Source organism: Geotrypetes seraphini, chromosome 4 (assembly GCF_902459505.1).
Source record: "Geotrypetes seraphini chromosome 4, aGeoSer1.1, whole genome shotgun sequence".
In the NCBI taxonomy this organism is placed as follows: domain Eukaryota; kingdom Metazoa; phylum Chordata; class Amphibia; order Gymnophiona; family Dermophiidae; genus Geotrypetes; species Geotrypetes seraphini.
Genome location: NC_047087.1, coordinates 213,458,350 through 213,476,736, shown reverse-complemented (window position 1 = coordinate 213,476,736; position 18,387 = coordinate 213,458,350). Strand labels below are relative to the sequence as shown.

General features: G+C 45.1%; 1 protein-coding gene across 2 annotated transcripts in view; it reads left to right on the top strand.

Annotated features, from left to right (window-relative positions):
- The first annotated feature begins 469 nt into the window (after positions 1-469).
- GHITM (growth hormone inducible transmembrane protein) overlaps positions 470-18,387 on the top strand; it is a 77,344-nt gene continuing 59,426 nt past the window's right edge. The window contains exons 1-3 of one of the 2 annotated variants that reach the window (XM_033943794.1): positions 470-605; positions 10,289-10,451; positions 17,171-17,270. In XM_033943794.1, coding sequence (XP_033799685.1) covers positions 10,320-10,451; positions 17,171-17,270 — 232 coding nt within the window. In that variant the 5' untranslated portion in view covers positions 470-605; positions 10,289-10,319. Of the gene's footprint in view, positions 606-634; positions 830-10,288; positions 10,452-17,170; positions 17,271-18,387 lie in introns of those variants that run through there. The other variant, XM_033943793.1, reaches the window with a different exon arrangement.

Sequence of the window (18,387 nt, the reverse complement as noted above, 5' to 3'; positions counted from 1 at the left end):
GCTTGAGTACCTGAATAAATGTATGTAAAACGTTCTGAGCTCCCTTGGGAGAACAGTATAGAAAATTGAATAAAAATCTCTCTGGGTAGCACCCTGTTTCTTGGTTTGAGGGGTTTCAGGTATATACCTTCACCCTCAGTCTACCCTTAACACAGCCTCCAAGTGCAGGCATGTGTTTTATGCACAAATTATTTGTAGACCCAGCCTGAATTTAAAAAGAAGGCGACTTATACAATCAGCATTAGCGCTGCTCTTATAACTCCCGGTGCCATTATTCAACAGGTACCACTTCGGTGATAAACCAGGGTTAACTAGCATTGTTGAGCAAGTCCTCGGGGTCCTAGCTACAATAATCAGACATCAGAGGTCATCGCCCAGTATACTACCTCGTAGGTGTGATGATGACCTCCACGTGCAGCAATCAGGTTGCAACTGAAAGCCACAGGCGTGCGCCGATACATCAGATGATCTCTGATGCTGCTGGTCCGCGCATGTGTCAGCGTGAGCCTTGTTACATCAGCCCGGGCAGAGAGCGGTTGCGCTAAACTTATTGAAGGGACACTAAGGAGTCGGTACTCGGACGTCCTGGAGGACCCTGTTCCCGGGTACGCGCATGTTAACCCCGCAGGAATTACTTCCATCCCTGCTGACTCCCGTTCCCGTGCAGTCCCGCCCCTCCACTGACGTAATATTTTTTTTCAATTCCCCCGGCGTCACGGTCTCCTCTACGCAACTTCCTGTTTCCGGGACGGTGGCAGTGGAACGCATTAAGAGGAGAGAGAGGACATCGGAGAAGGAAAACTGTGGGACTAGTGGTGGTAGACCTCAGGTAGGAGATTAATGGTAGGAGGGGGAGGGTTTTTCAGGCAGAAGTGACGGAGCACGGACAGGGAGAAGAAGGGAGAGATGTTGAACCGGTGGAGAGAGGGAGAGGGAGACATGGCAGACCACGGGAAAGGGAGCCTGGTCCTCTGGTCTTCGAATGCGTGTGAAGAGGGATTTTAGGCATTTCCTGTTCTTTTGTCCGTCATCATTTTTGAGCTTTGGATTGGGGAGTGGGGCATACTGTACTAAAGTTATAGACTTAGACATATGCCGGCATTAATAACTCCGTAATGTGTAACACCACAGAGCTCCATGCATTTCAGTAAAGAGCCCATGTATTGTAACACCTTGTAGAAGAAGCTCATGCAAACCGCTCTGAAATGATTCCCCAGTCTTTAGTAGCGGTATAGAAGCTCTCAATACACATAGACAAATGACTAGGGCTCAGACTTTTAAGATGGGCCCTCTTAGAGGTGTAATTGAATGCCGTTTCGGGCAGATTTTTAGTCTAGTAAATTTTTGTCAAGAGCAAAAATTGGGGATGGGCTTGGGTTAGAGCTACAGCCACTATTTTCCACAGAGATTCATTGGTACTTCTCACCACTTTTTTTTTTTTTTAAACCTTTTTAACTATCAATAGGAGGTAACAAGGGAGACTTATTACTTGCTGTGTCTTTCTAGACAGTTAGAACACACAAGATGTTTCAAAATTATATTACAATGGGTGACCAAAAAGCACTTGTTTGGTAAGGCCCACTAGATGGTTAAGCCTTCACTTCCAAGTTAAAATTGAAGGGACAGCTAATTATTGGAGACATAGTCCTTAGTTAATATGAAATTTGTCCAGAAGACACCTTATTTCTGGCATCAAGTGCACCAAGCATGCTTTCATGTCTGTACTCAGTATGAGGCCTTTACTTCTCTTCAGTAGCCATGGGAGAAATGTTTGTGATCAAATATATAGTGAAGGTGCAATCAGGTGTTTTACATCAAGCTACAGTTAAAAAAAAACCCTCAAAACTTTGATCCAAAATGGCTGCTTTTAGCTTGCTGCAGTAAAGACGCCACTGATTGTCAGCCCTACCTCGGAAATCATGCCAAAAAGACGGGGGAAGAATGCCGGTGGTGCCTCCCGGCGACCGATAGCCCCCTCGGTCACAATCGATGACCTTCAACGTCTCCAGCAGGAACAAGGAGCGCCGGGGAATAGTGTGGCGGCGAAAACCTCAGGGCTTGATGTCACCTTAAGCCCCAACGTAAGGACGCCACCTCTCTAGTCGTTTCCGCATGCAGCCAGCTGTCCGCAGGATCAGAGAGCACCCGAAGAGGAAGCACTCATCTCGAGAGGCCAGTATGTTGGAGGACTCGCTGACCGAAACATCTCAGAGTGATTTGTTCACTCTGCCAGGACCTGCGACCAGACAACTAAAGCTGAGGGGATACAAGACTTCATTGAGGTAAACCAAAACTTAGAACAACCTCTCACCACACAATCATATCTTTTTTTAGCTATTAAACACCCAGAAGTCAACCTTGAAGCATTATGGGATCTGGTGGCAAATTTGGGGAACTCCTTAAATCTCCAAATAAAAAATTTGGACAGAGAAATCAAAGAACAGAAAGGAGAAATACATTTCCGAAAACAAGATATATCCTTGCTAAAAACAGATGTACAGAAGATAGACAATGAACTAATATCAGTTAAAAATAATCAAGACTTACTGGTCAAAGATAATATAATTATGCAGAGGAAATTGGAAGCGCTAGAGAATAATAGCTTTTAGCTTTTTTCACCGTGTGGTTAAAAAAGCTAAAAGGGAATATGAGGAGAGACTGGCGGGGGAAGCAACAAACTTCAAATCGTTCTTCAGATATGTGAAGGGGAAGCAACCGGCAAGGGAAGAAGTGGGGCCATTGGATGATGGAGACAAAAAAGGAGTGGTAAAAGAGGAAAAAGAGATAGCAGACAGGTTAAATAAGTTCTTCACGTCAGTCTTCACGAGGGAGGATACATCCAATATTCCGGAACCGGAGGACATCGTAAATGGGGATCGGGATGAAAAGCTGGTCCAACTAGAGGTAAGCCAAGAGGATGTCCTCAGGCAGATAGACAGACTAAAGAGCGACAAATCGCCAGGTCCGGACGGCATTCACCCAAGGGTACTCAAGGAACTAAGGAACGTAATAGCAGAGCCACTTCGCCAAATATGTAACCTATCCTTAAAATCTGGAGAGATCCCGGAGGATTGGAAAATTGCAAATGTCACACCCATCTTCAAGAAGGGTTCAAGGGGGGACCCAGGGAACTACAGGCCGGTGAGCTTGACCTCGGTCCCGGGAAAAATGATGGAAGCACTGATTAAGGACAGTATCTGTGAACACATAGAAAACAATGGACAGCTAAAGTCGAGCCAGCACGGCTTCTGCAAGGGTAGGTCATGCCTCACAAACTTATTGTACTTCTTTGAGGGGGTAAACAGACAGGTGGATAAAGGGGAATCCATTGACATCATTTACCTTGACTTTCAAAAAGCCTTTGACAAGGTACCGCATGAAAGACTGCTTAAAAAGCTGTGGAGACACGGGGTGCAAGGGGAGGTCCACCGATGGATCAAAAACTGGCTGGCAGACAGGAAACAGAGGGTTGGAGTGAAGGGCCATTACTCAGACTGGCATGGGGTCATGAGCGGAGTTCCGCAGGGGTCGGTGCTGGGACCGCTCCTGTTCAATATATTTATTAATGACCTGGAGGCGGGAACAAATTGCGAAGTTATTAAATTTGCGGATGACACCAAACTCTACCGCAGGGTTGAAACCATGGAAGACTGCGAAGATCTGCAAAGGGACCTAACGACGCTAGAAGAATGGGCCAAAAAATGGCAAATGAACTTTAATGTAGGGAAATGCAAGGTCATGCATGTAGGGAAAAAGAACCCGATGTTCAGCTACAAAATGGGAGGATCACTGCTAGGGGTAAGTAACCTTGAAAGAGACCTGGGAGTGATGGTGGACACGTCTTTAAAGGCGTCGGCACAGTGCGCCACAGCCTCAAGAAAAGCAAACAAAATGTTGGGTATCATTAAGAAGGGTATCACGACCAGGACAAAGGAGGTCATCCTGCCACTGTATCGTGCAATGGTACGACCGCATCTGGAGTACTGTGTCCAATATTGGTCGCCGTACCTCAAAAAGGACATGGCGGTACTTGAGGGAGTCCAGAGAAGAGCAACTAAACTGATAAGAGGTATGGAAAACCTCTCGTATACTGACAGACTGAAAAAGCTGGGGCTGTTCTCCCTGGAAAAGCGGAGACTTAGAGGAGACATGATAGAAACCTTCAAGATCCTGAAGGGTATAGAAAAAGTAGACAGGGACAGATTTTTCAGATTACGGGGAACCACAAGTACAAGGGGGCACTCGGAAAAATTAAAAGGAGACAGGTTTAAAACAAATGCCAGATAGTTCTTTTTCACCCAGAGGGTGGTGGACACATGGAACGCGCTTCCGGAGGCTGTGATAGGCCGGAGCACGTTACAAGGCTTCAAAGAAGGTTTGGATAGGTTCCTAGAGGATAAAGGAATTGAAGGGTACAGATAAGAGTAGCGGTAGGTTATAGGGATAGTCTGGGACCATTGCTCAGGCAATGGGCCTGATGGGCCGCCGCGGGAGCGGACCGCTGGGCGAGATGGACCTCTGGTCTGCCTCAGCGGAGGCAACTTCTTATGTTCTTATGTTCTAATAGTGGAGCTAATAATTTGAGGATTATAAATTTTCCTAAGATCTTATCAATTTCCCCCCGAGCTATACTGGAACAATTGGATAGAGAAGTGGCTATTTCAGCCACCCTCTTGATGTCTGTGGCTTTGTCTCCAGACAAGGATTGGATTTTAAAACTTTTCTTCAAAAACAGATCCAAGGACTTCCTGGGATACTATATCCAGATATTTCCTGATGTGTCCAGAGTAGTGCTGCCCGATTCAGGAAAAAAAAATTCTATTCGATTCAGCCTATTGAATCGATGATTTTTCGATTCGATGTTCCTGCCCAATTGGGTGTTTGTTTGTTTTCTATTTTCAAACATCCTGGTGGGTTTATTTTATAGCCTCTTCACCCTTTTTTAGCCTTTTCACCCCCCTTTGCCCTTTCCTACCCACACTGGCGCTGTGGTTTAAACAAAAAATACTTTTCCTCTCTCTGTTAAATCCTAGCTCACGTTCATGGTCTAACACCAGCTCTGGCAGGATACACATTTCAAATCTGACATATTGTAATCACAAAACTGAAAATAAAATTATTTTTTCTATCTTTTGTTACCTGTTCATTATTCAAATCATGTTGTTTCCAGGTTGTCTTCTGATAATTCACTTGCCAGGGTCTGCTGCCCATTTGTCGTTTCCTTCTTTCTCTGTGCTAACCATCCATCTTTCTTCTCTGTCCTCCCCTTCCCCGGAGGTCTGGCATCTTTCCTTTTTTCGTCTCCATCCCTGAAGCTGCAGCAATGGACCCCACCATCCCCAGATCCATTCTTTCCTTTTCTCAACTACCCTTTCATCCAGAATCTCTCCATCCTTCCCCACCACCCCAGAGACCACCATCTCTCCCTTTCTCTTCCCAACTACTCTCCTATCCAGTATCATCCCTTATATCCAACTTCTGTGACTTATGGGACTGTGGCAGAGGGAATGTGCTGCAGAGGCTATGGCAGCCTGCTAGGATCGCTACAGTCAACCAGCAATTCTCTGCAGGCTGCTTTGAAGGTGAGACCAGAAAGCCAGGAGAGAGAGATGGTGGACAATGAAATGGAGGGAACAGGGTATTTTCTCACGGGACAAATTTAATTACCCTACGGGCCTGAGTTTAACACCCGTGCAATAGGTATATTGATGTTGTACTGCTCACTAAAATGTTTACAATGCTGTGGTGAGAAGGAATAGTGAACCTGATGTGTGTGCTGCCTAGATTCTTATGTAGTATGCAAAACAATGCTGTTGCTTCCTGGTGCTAAAGCCCTGCCCTGCCAGCAGAAGTGCTACTTTGGTGACTTCTCAATACTCATGGTTGGTGGCACTGGTATGTATTTTTCAAGGACCATCATGCACCACCCCCTCCCAAGCATGCTTGACTTTCACGCATGCACAAAAACTGACCATACAAGGTGTGTGTGGTAGAGGGAGAGAGTTATGGTGACAGCCCAAGGAAAGTGATGCCAACTGCTAGTTTTGGGGAGTCTCTGGCTTTAGGCCCCAGGAGGAGAACCTCTTCAGCTGTTGAGGTCACTGGGGGAGGGAGTGTAGGAGGGTATAGAGATCAGGGAAGAAGTCAAAGCCCAATTTTGTGTCCACCTACTGTGGGTTTAAAGCCCCTCAAAAATAAAGGTCTGGCTTAAGCCACTTTAAATACTAAAAAAAAAGAAGGAGGGGCAGACTAAGAAATTATTTCCTATTGAAACAGCTAGAGAAACAGATCCAAAAACAATAGATTACTGGAAAAAAAAACCCGAAACAAACCAAAAAATTGCAAAACACCGCTAGACCAGAAAACCAAAAAGAAACCCAGACCACCCCACCTTAATCCCCGCTGCCACTTCTCTGCCTATCCCGAGCCAGCTGAGTCCTCCCTCCACCAATCGAGGTTCAATCGTAAGCAACAGACCAAGAGTCGCCTTCTGGAGAATTCTTCCTGTCGCTTCGCCCTGCCTCCCTCTCCCTCCCTAATGGCTGGCCACAGCAGAGGGGGAAGTTTGCCGAGTCTTTTTACAGTAATAATAGAATGCTGAGGTTGCTGCGGGTAGTTCCGGGTGCAAAATGAAGAAGTGACCGAGGAAGTGCAGTAGCGGAGGAATAGAGCCAGGCTGCAAGATGGAAGGAGTAGCGCTCTAACAGGGCTAGGGAAAGGAGTTTCTGTGCTGCCCAGTTCGAGGGGGAATCCGTTACTGGTCTCCTGAGGGGATCCCAGGTTCTGATTCTCCGGAGATACTTCCTGGCTCCCCTCTGTCCTGTTACACTAAGGCAAATCTGTGTGCCCGCAATGCAGCGCTCCACCTGTGTGTGACTTCAACTCGGATCAGAGGCTAAGGTAAAACCGGAGATCCACTATCAGCTCCAGGCCCTCCACCCTCGGCCTCCCGATTCGATGACCAACCCTCCTCCTGCTTTCAGGTATTCTAAAGCAGGAGCGGCAGTGGACTGCCAGCAAAAGGCAGCGCTGCCGCTCCTGAAGGCAGGAGGAGGATTGGTCACCGAATCGGGAGGCTCAAAAGTTGAAACCTGGAGTGACTCAAATAGGAGGTCTTTTCTTTTTGAGATATCCATGCAAATGTGTAGTCAGATACCGTTCTTTAAAATAATGTTTTTACTGACCCATTTCATTTGATAAGTTTTCTCTCAATGGAACGTCTTGAGAATGGAACAATAACTGTGCCTAAATAATAAGGATTAGTTCTCTGTGCTGCAGTAGTTAAATGGCTTTCTTAGATAAAAGTTATGTGAGTTTAATCAAGTTCTCCTGCATCTGCTACAAAACCGTATCTGGTATGTCACCAGACTATCTTTACCCCCACTTCAACCTGAACTATAATAATAAGAGCTCCCGCAGAATAACTATGTTCGCTTTTCCCTCACTGAAATCGTGTCATCTTAAAAGATTCCTCGAATGAACCTTCTCTTTTCAAGCGGCCAAACTAAATTCATGGCTCGCCCAAATTATACTTGACGCCTCTTCATACCTCCACTTTAGAAAAAAGCTCAAAACTCTACTTTTCAATGGACCAAATCCTTAATGCTCCCCACTTCCGCCTTAACGTTCCCCTTCTCCACATTAGAAAACAGATCAAAAACTCTTCTTTGCAACAGATCAAATCCTTAACCCTCCCCTCCTCAATGCTTCCCACTTCTTCCTTTACTTTTTCCCCACCCTTCCAAGATTGTTGCTCCCCCCTCTCATCTAATATGCTTTGTTCCCCCTTCTTATAAATCCAATTGTATTCTCTTACAGTACATACTGTATGTGCTCTGTATTAGCCCTTCTCTCACATAAATTGTCAATGTAAACTAGTTTTGACCTTTCGATTGCCTTGCTATGTTCTTCTTTTTCCAGTCGCACTGTATGTAATTCATCTATTTGTTGTGAACCGCCTAGAACTCCCTGGGTATGGCGGTATACAAAAAAAATAAATTATTATAATTATTATTATTACTCTTAAGTTTTGGATCCGAGATTGGAGGACTAGTGTGTGATCAATTGAATTCACATCTTGTGTTTATATTGTAATAATTTGAAGTATCTTTCAAAGTTTTGAAAGTTAATTTAAGTTAAATATGATTTGATTACACTTTTCTTTTCAAGACGTTTATGCTTGGCAATTGTTTAAAAATTCTATAAATAAATTAAAAAACAAAACACGTTTAGTACATCTGGACTATTTATTTGCCCACTTTGATTATTGTAAAAAAAAGCATGGGTAAGGCTGTTCATAGAGACCTTTGCTTTACCAGGTTTTCTAGCGAGAGAGGAAACTTAGAGGCTGGTAAGCTAAAGCAGCAGTAAGGTTTAATTGAAATGCAGTTAATATTAAAAATGAAAGTTGTATTGTATGTACCGTACAGTATTTTAGTACATTCACTAAGTACAAGGGCTATTGATAGCAATAAATGTTTGAAGTTTGAGTGCAGCCCATGGAATAGAGGGTGAAATACTCAATGTGGATTAAAAACTGGCTGGAGCATAGGAAGCAGAGAGTGGGGGTAAATTGACAATACTTAGACTGGAAGAGTGTCACCAGCGGAGTGCTGCAGGGCTCGGTGCTTGGACTCATGCTCTTCAACATCTTTATAAACGATCTGGACATTGGTACGACGAGTGAGGTGATTAAATTTGCGGATGATACAAAGTTATTCAGAGTAGTGAAGACACAGGGAGATTGTGAAGATCTACAAAGTGACATAATCAAGCTCGAGAAATGGGCATCGACATGGCAAATGAGGTTCTACGTGGATAAGTGCAAAGTGATGTTGGTAACAAAAATCTCATGCACGAATACAGGATGTCCGTGGCGTTACTTGGAGAGATCTCCCAGGAAAGAGACTTGGGAGTTCTGATCGACAAGTCGATGAAGCCGTCTGCACAATGTGCTGCGGTGGCAAAAAGGGCGAACAGAATGCTAGGAATGATAAAGAAGGGGAACACGAACAGTTCGGAAAAGGTTATCATGCCGCTGTACCGGAACATGGTGCGCCCTCACCTGGAGTACTGCATCCAGCACTGGTTGCTGTACATGAAGAAGGACACGGTACTACTCGAAAGGGTCCAGAGAAGAGTGAATAAAATGGTTAAGGGGCTGGAGGAGTTGCCGTACAGTGAGAGATTGGAAAAACTGGGCCTCTTCTCCCTTGAAAAGAGGAGACATGATCGAAACATTCTAAATACTGAAGGGAATAGACTTGGTAGATAAAGACAGACTGTTCACACTCTCCAAGGTAGGGAGAACGAGAGGGCATTCTCTAAAGTTGAAAGGGGATAGATTCCGTACAAACGTAAGGAAGTTCTTCTTCACCCAGAGAGTGGTAGAGAGCTGGAATGCTCATCCAGAGTCTTTTGTAGTGGAAAACACCCTCCAGGGTTTCAAGACTAAGCTGGACAAGTTTCAGCTAAAATGGGACGTACGCAGGTGAGGCTGGATTCATTTAGAGCTCTGGTCTCTGACCTGGGGAACCGCCGCATGAGTGTACTGCTGGGCAGGATGGACCACTGGTCTGACCCAGCAGCAGCAATTCATATGTTCTTAATGACTTTTTTCACTGTTTCTCCTGGATTTGCTCTGATGGCTAGTCACATGTTACCACCACATTAAATTTACACATGTTGACTATTGCATAAATGACATAAAATTGATTTTATAAAGGGCTTTTTTTGTGCAGCACTATCCATTGTTCCCTGCAGTATTTCATAATGTTTCATTTTAATGGATATTCCTTCTTGCTACAATAGTTATACTTTTAATTCTAGGAATAGATAAGTTAAGAGTCTAAGTACCTCACAAACTGATATTGTACACCGCTTTGATGCGGTACTCTCAAGCTTGAAGATCTTCAAGAAAGTTTGCTTGCGAGAGTGTCCGATCGGGGCTCCGTAGATGACGTCACCCACATGTGTGGAGAATATGCTGCCTGCTTGTCCTGGGATAAAATAACTAACTGCATATTTACAAGGGAATGCTGAAAAGTTCTCAGCCCAACCAAGAGAATGATGTAGATATGGTTCAATCAATGATGTAAAACAATGTCAAAACAGAATTTTGTTCTGCACATTGCCACTTAATGAAATAAGATAGCACTTCAGCTACAGTGGCAAAATAACCCTCAGAATTTAGGAAGTTGGTTGTTTGGTTGGGCTGAGAATTTTTCAGCACTCCCTCATCATTGGTTAAACAGTATGCATTTAACAGTGTATTCTTATGCCATTTCAGGAGAGTTTGCTATTGAATCTACTGCAGCATCATGTTGGTGGCAAGATTAATATGTTTGCGGAATTTGCCTTTAAGGGGCCACCGCCCAACCTTCTCGCAAGCCCCACCAGCTTTAAAGAATTCATGTGTGAAGACCAATTATGGGGTTTTACAACCAAACCAGGTGGGTTAGTCTTACTGGCAGTATTTCTTCCAATAATCTCATATAGGGGTCCTTTTGCTAAGGTGTGCTAGCTGTTTTAGGTAAAACGGTTAGCTTGCCTTAGTAAAAGGACCCCATAATTTGTGGTGGCAATATTTTGCTTGCTCTATAAAAGCTTATTGCAGTAATCAAGGTTACTACAAACTACAGTACAATGTCAATTTTAATAAAGGAACAATTTTAAGCCAAATACAGAGTTTGATTTTAAAATGTTATTGTAACTGCAAGAAAGTATCGTGAAGTGTTCAGCGGTATAGAAATTGCTGAAAATATGCATTAAAGTTAAATCTCTTGAAATTAAAGAAAAGTACAGATAAGTTATCCTTTATTGAAGAAATCATAACAAATGCAACAAAAGAATACAAAAACTGTCTGTATAAGTGAAAGCACTACATCTGCAAGGAATGGAGAAATTATCACAAGCATTTTCATGACAGGTTGAACAGTGTTCAAAGAAGCATACACAACCATAAGCAACCCCCCACTAGGATCAACAGTATTGTGGTTTTTTTTAATGTTCATATCTCTTATTAAAAGCTAAATCCCCACCCCATTTGATCTTCATTTAGCCCATCAAAAAGAAGCCAAAGTATATATCCTTTATATTTTCAGTCCTCAACAACCCTATTTTAGGGGCAGTTAAAATGTTTTTTCCATTATCAATCTCTTGGTGAAGGGGAATCTGACTTCTCCTGCTAGAAGTCAGATTTGCTTGTCATTGATTTTCAGTCACAAAGCTTGTGTAAGCTGAATGAGCTAATATTTTTGAGCTCTAAACTGACAGTGCTGAGTGTGTCAAATCCCACAAGTGGAAAATTGTAGAGAACTTTTTTTTTCAAAATTTATATAGATCTTTATTGGCAGATTGAAGAACAACTGATAAAAGCACAGATACTCAGGGCTCCTTTTACAAAAGTGTGTTAGGGCCTTAACACGCAGAATAGCATGTGCTAGCCGCTACTGCCTCCTCTTGAGCAGGTGTTGGTTTTTCAGCTAGTGCACGCTAATCCGGTGTGTGCCCTAAAAACGCTAGCGCACCTTTGTAAAAGGAGCCCTCAATTGCATAGCATTTGACAAACCACAAATGGAGCATTGCAACAAAAAAACCCAATAAAACTAAAAATACCTTGTTTATGATTCATGGAATGATAGGACACAGAGGTTCTTCATAGAGAATGACACGGGGAAAATTTCTGGCCCCATCCCCTTCACCACCCCGTCACCGTCCCCGCTCTCCCTTTCACCGCCCCATCCCCGTCTTCAGCGTCTTTTCCATCCCCCCACCCCCAGCACCCTTTACGCGGTCCAGCAGCTCCCTCCCGCCGGCCAGCCGTGCATTTCTCTCCCTTCCTCCCTCTTACCTTCTCTTGTGGCGAAACTGGCAATTTGTATAAGGCTATGTGCTGTATTACAGCCGAAGCTTTGAAGTCGCGTCGGGTTGCCTGCTAGAAAAGTCTCCTCCGATGCAACCGGAAACAGGAAGTTGCGTCGGAGGAGATATTTCCAGCAGGCAACGCGACGCAACTTCAAGGCTCCGGCTGTAATACAGCTCTTAGCCTTATAGAAATCGCCAGTTTCAACAAGAAAAGGAGGGAGGGAGGGAGGGAGGGAGATGCGTGGCCGGCAGAAGAGAGGGAGCTACCGGATCGAACGCTCGTTCACCGCACGTGCTAACCATTCACCGCTCCACGGGGCGGTGAATTGCCTTGTCCCCGATCTTTCGGTGACCTTTTTAGTCACCGTTTTGGCGGGTTACCCGCAGCTAGCCGCGGGTAACAACCACCGTGTCATTCTCTAGTTCTTCAGTCATTTTAGCCCAGCCTTCAGGCAGTGTCATTACATGTCTTATAATCAATGATTTCCAATCAAATTTAGTTCATTGTAGATAAGATAAAAGACTAGATCAGCTTTAGGTTTATAGTAACAAACTCCACTTAGCATATAAGTTATTTAACCCTCCCTTTTATGAAGCCGCGTTAGGCTTTTTTATGTATGGCCTCAGGAAAAAACAGTCCAATCAATAAATAGTATCGCTACTCAAAATCCTAAAAATGGTCAACGATAAAACAAAGAGATCCCAGCTTGCTCTTAACTAGAGACGAAGACTCTATCTCTCAAGTGCCCAAAGTCAGCAACCAGAGCATATCATAGTTACTAGGCTTGTAACAGGGCTATCATTGATAACCGTCTTATTTTCTCTGTGAGCAACTTTTAAATTACACAAATGTTTACGCATTAGCTTATGCTGTATACTGTAAGATACTTAGCTCGGGTCAAGTCTAACGCCCGGCTTTCCTCCGTTACACTTGACCCGAGCTAAGTATCTTACAGTATACAGCATAAGCTAATGCGTAAACATTTGTGTAATTTAAAAGTTGCTCACAGAGAAAATAAGATGGTTATCAATGATAACCCTTTTACAAGCCTAGTAACTATGATATGCTCTGGTTGCTGACTTTGGGCACTTGAGATATAGAGTCTTCGTCTCTAGTTAAGAGCAAGCTGGGATCTCTTTGTTTTACCGTTGACCTTTTTTAGGATTCCTCAGGAAAAAGCTTCCCTGGTGTTTGACACTCCTCCCTCCTGTCTGGGCAGAATTTTAAAGACATGTCTCAGTTTCCCTCCTGGTACCTCTTAATAACAGGAGCCATACCCCCTGGCTCGTACTTCTATGATGCATTGGACAGGACCAGTCTTAGACACTAGGACATGTTTGTAAAATTCTGGGTTGGCTGGCAGGAAGGAAGGAGTGAAGAAGAAAGGCTGACTAGTCCAGGTTGGGCCACTAGACGCTGGGGAAACATAATTTATTTTGCAGGAATGGAATGGGATAGTGCTGAGGGGCAGAAGATGGGCCCCATTACCAACCAGAGGACCTGGCATTAGGTTTCTAGCCTTGAGATCCTGTTCTAGATATCGTCAGGGTAGTTTTCTAACTAAAGTTTTGGAACAGGTGGGACTTGGACAGTTGTTAAATTTTTTTGAAGAATATATCGTATCCTCGGCAATCAGGATTTTGCAAATGTAGTTTTCCAAGCAAAGCATATGAAATATTGGACAATGGCTATTACCGTATTTTCACGCAAATAACACGCACCCGTATAAAACGCGCACACGGGTATAGCGCGCAGAAATCACGTTGATGTGTACAAAAACTTTGGTATACCGCGCTCACGGGTATACCGCGCATGCTGCCCGACGCTCCTTTCGCCCGCCCTGACTTTCCGTGCGCTGTCCCGACTCTCCGTTCACCCCCCCTGACTTCCGTGCACTGTCCCCCCTTGAAGGTCTGTCCCCATCCTGAAAGCCTGATGCCCCCCCCCCGACGTCCGATACATCCCTCCCCCCCCCCCCGAAGGACCGCCGACTCCCCAACAATATCGGGCCAGGAGGGAGCCCAAACCCTCCTGGCCACGGCGACCCCCTAACCCCACCCCGCACTACATTACGGGCAGGAGGGATCCCAGGCCCTCCTGCCCTCGACGCAAACCCCCCTCCCCCCCAAGAACCTCCGACCGCCCCCCAGCCGACCCGCGATCCCCCTGGCGACCCCCACGACCCCCCCACCCCCCTTCCCCGTACCTTTAGTAGTTGGCCGGACAGACGGGAGCCAAACCCGCCTGTCCGGCAGGCAGCCAACGAAGGAATGAGGCCGGATTGGCCCATCCATCCTAAAGCTCCGCCTACTGGTGGGGCCTAAGGCGCGTGGGCCAATCAGAATAGGCCCTGGAGCCTTAGGTCCCACCTGGGGGCGCGGCCTGAGGCACATGGTCGGGTTGGGCCCATGTGCCTCAGGCCGCGCCCCCAGGTGGGACCTAAGGCTCCAGGGCCTATTCTGATTGGCCCACGCGCCTTAGGCCCCACCAGTAGGCGGAGCTTTAGGATGGATGGGCCAATCCGGCCTCATTCCTTCGTTGGCTGCCTGCCGGACAGGCGGGTTTGGCTCCCGTCTGTCCGGCCAACTACTAAAGGTACGGGGAAGGGGGGTGGGGGGGTCGTGGGGGTCGCCAGGGGGATCGCGGGTCGGCTGGGGGGCGGTCGGAGGTTCTTGGGGGGGAGGGGGGTTTGCGTCGAGGGCAGGAGGGCCTGGGATCCCTCCTGCCCGTAATGTAGTGCGGGGTGGGGTTAGGGGGTCGCCGTGGCCAGGAGGGTTTAGGCTCCCTTCTGGCCCGATATTGTCGGGAAGTCGGCGGTCGTTCGGGATGGGGGTGCGAGTGGTCCTGCCGGGGGGGGGGGATGTATCGGACGTCGGGGAGTCGGCCGGGCAAGAGGGCTTGGGCTCCCTCTTGCTCCGATCGTGGATGCGGGTGTGGGTGGGAGCGCGTGCGAGCGGTCGTTCGGGGTGGGGGTGCGAGTGGTCCTGCCGGGGGGGGGGGATGTATCGGACGTCGGGGAGTCGGCCGGGCAAGAGGGCTTGGGCTCCCTCTTGCTCCGATCGTGGATGCGGGTGTGGGTGGGAGCGCGTGCGAGCGGTCGTTCGGGGTGGGGGTGCGAGCGGTCCTGCTGGGGGGGTGAATCGGGCGTCGGGCGGGGTGGGAACTATGTTTTAAAACTTTTGTATACCGCGCTCACGCATATAACGCGCGAGGGGTATGCGCGGTAGGTAAAAACGCGTATAACGCGCGCGTTATATGCGTGAAAATACGGTACACACTTGCAATATTGTTGTATCTGGCATTGGCATTTGATCTTATGGATCATGAATTGCTTTTATGCAGATTAAAATCTATTGGAATTTCAAATACAGTTTTGACATGGTGTACTTCTTTTATTGAAAGAAAGAACTTATGCGGTGGCAATAGAGTTCTGCCCTTTCACCAGTACTTTTTAATATTTTTGTTACACCACTAATAATAAATATACAAGGGAGAGTTTATTTTGCAGATATTTTATGTAAATTTATGTTTTGAAATTCTCAAAAATACATTGAGTATGCAGATAGTTTTAATTTTGGCAGAGATTGATCCATTAGATTGGGATCTTACTTGGCTTCAAAACTTTATCTGTAACATCACTGTTTCAGATAAAGGTACTGGCTGGTTTTGAGTATTGATTAAATTAACATGCTGGATTACAAGTTGAGGTCCTCAGCCAGCCCTCATTACAACTCTTTTAGGTAAACCTATTCTGTCAGTAGTTAAATTTTAAATATTTGGGGGTGATGGTGAATTTGCAATTGGCCTTTAATGATCATACCTTGGAGAGTATTAGGGTTTTAATATATTGAGATTACTACATTCAGTAAAGCACTGTTTGAATGAAAAAACAGTTCATGCATTATTTGTGTCTAGAATTGATTATGTCCATGTATATGTTAGAATCTTAAGTTTGAACCTTTAAGTCAGGGGTGTCTAACAATCTTAGTGCCACATTTTCCATTTCTTGCAAATCACTTAAAGCAGGGGTGTTCAATGTCGGTCCTCGAGGGCCGCAGTCCAGTCGGGTTTTCAGGATTTCCTCAATGAATATGCATGAGATCTATTTGCATGCACTGCTTTCAATGCATATTCATTGGGGAAATCCTGAAAACCCGACTAGACTGCGGCCCTCGAGGACCGACATTGGACACCCCTGCTTTAAGTGATTTGCAAGAAATGGAAAATGTGGCACTAAGATTGTTAGACAATTGTTAAAAAAAAGAATCATATCAATCTGTATTTTACCATTGGTTATTTATATTGCATAGAGTAAATTTTAAATTGTTGACTGGCCCATAAAGTGTATTACAATGACCATGGTATCAGTAAACGTCTGGCTAGAGCAGGGGCAGGGAATTTCGGTCCTCGAGAGCCTTATTCCAGTCGGGTTTTCAGGATTTCCTCAATGAATATGCATTGAAAGCAGTGTATGCAAATAGATCTCATGCATATTCATTGGGGAAATCCTGAAAACCCGACTGGAATAAGGCTCTCGAGGACTGGAGTTCCCTACCCCTGGGCTAGAGTATATATGAGAGTCATAGAATATAATCAGTGTAAGATAATACCAAGTTTGAGAAGGATTTGATGGGCATCTACTCAGTCTCGCACCTTTCAAATCTTCCATACTTCATTTGTGTGAAAGAAAATTTTAAAAAGTTCAAGGATTTGTTAAAAACTATTTATACAGGCTTTTGATTTGAGAGATAATAGGGTATACTAGCTCAGTGGTTCCCAACCCTGTCCTGGAGGAACACCAGGCCAATTGGGTTTTCAGGCTAGCCCTAATGAATATGCATGAAGCAAATTTGCATGCCTATCACTTCCATCATATGCAAATCTCTCTCATGCATATTCATTAGGGCTAGCCTGAAAACCCGATTGGCCTGGTGTTCCTCCAGGACAGGGTTGGGAATCACTGTACTAGCTGTTCTGCAGGTCACAAGATTTATGGTAGATAATGTGATTTTATTTTATTTTTTAAAAATCATCTTGGTTACATTTTACTTATCAATTGTAAAACTCTTTGGGCTCCTTTTAGTAAGGTGTGCTAGATGATTTAGCACACGCTAAATGCTAATGCGTCTATTCTATGGACGCATTAGCGTTTAGCGCACGCTAAATTGGCTAGTGCACCTTTAGTAAAAGGACCCCTTTGTTTGGCAAAAGTTAAACAGTATATTAAGTTTTAATAAACATAAACATACTGTCTTTGTAAATGTACAAGAGCTTAATTAATAGTGCTCCCTCTTGCTATACTAGGGCTATGCCACTAAAAGTAAATTTGGTCTGCGTCGTGCAAAAACTGCTCGAGAAGGCATTAAAGAAGCATTTGAGCCTGTCGTGGAAAGAGCAGCTCGAGGTGAGTTACAAGGATGAATTGATTTCACTGAAGTGTTAACACTTAACACCAAGTTCTAGTTTTCTTTATAAGAATTAATCAAGGTTGAGTTCAATTGAACATTCACATGTTCTGGTCAGATATTAAAGCTTGAATGATACAAATTTTAACTATATTTGTTGATATTCACTAAATGGGTTTTGTTGCAGAATAATCATTCTAATACAGTAGAATCTACAGTACTATCCAGTACCCATGGGGATTGGTGGATTCCGGATAACTGTAGTTTTTGGTTGCTTAAGAGTTACAGTAAAAAATAGTTTTGTTTCCCTTATCACCTCACTCTATTATCCCTCACCCCCACTTGTAGGTCCATCATCTGTTCTTCCTTTGTTTCTCTCCCCCCCTCCCCTCACTTATGAGTCCAGCATCTATCAATTTCCCCCCACCCTTCTACCTGCATGTCCAGTATCCATGTCCCTCCCTTCCTCCCTCCCTCCCCTGAAGCGACAGCCAGTCCTGACAACCTCCCTCCCTTCTTCCAGCCCCCGAATCAGCAGAGCTGGTCCTGACAACTCCTCCCCCCTCACCCAAAGCAGTAGAGGCAGCCGGTGAGCAGAAGAAGTGCCGTAAATTGGCTGCTTCCGGCCAGCCCCGGCAGGACTTGCCTTCTGCTTCTTCAAAAGTCCCTGCTGGGCTGGCCGGTAGCAGCCTGTTTAAAGTTTTCCACTTTGTTTAGAGTTATGTCCGTTAATGTCTTGACAATTACTGTTGTGTGTTCCCCTTTTTTAGTGTACATTGCATAGAAATCACAATGGATGATTAATCAAAATTTTTAATAAACTTGAAACTTGACTGGCTGCCACTGCTGCTTTGAGGGAGGGAGATTCATGGCTGCCACTGATGTTTCGGGGCTGGAGGGAGAGGGGTTTGTGGCTCAGGACCATTGCCTTGCTTCAATAACCAAAATGGAGTTAGCGAAATGCAACATATGTACTTGTGCATTTCATGTTGGATAGTTCATCCACTCACAGTGCAGAGCTCAGCCTTTAGTTGTGTGGCAGCCATGAGGTCAGAAACATAGATGCTCCATTTCAAGATTTCACCATTGAAGAACGTACAGTAGTGTTCTTTGGGC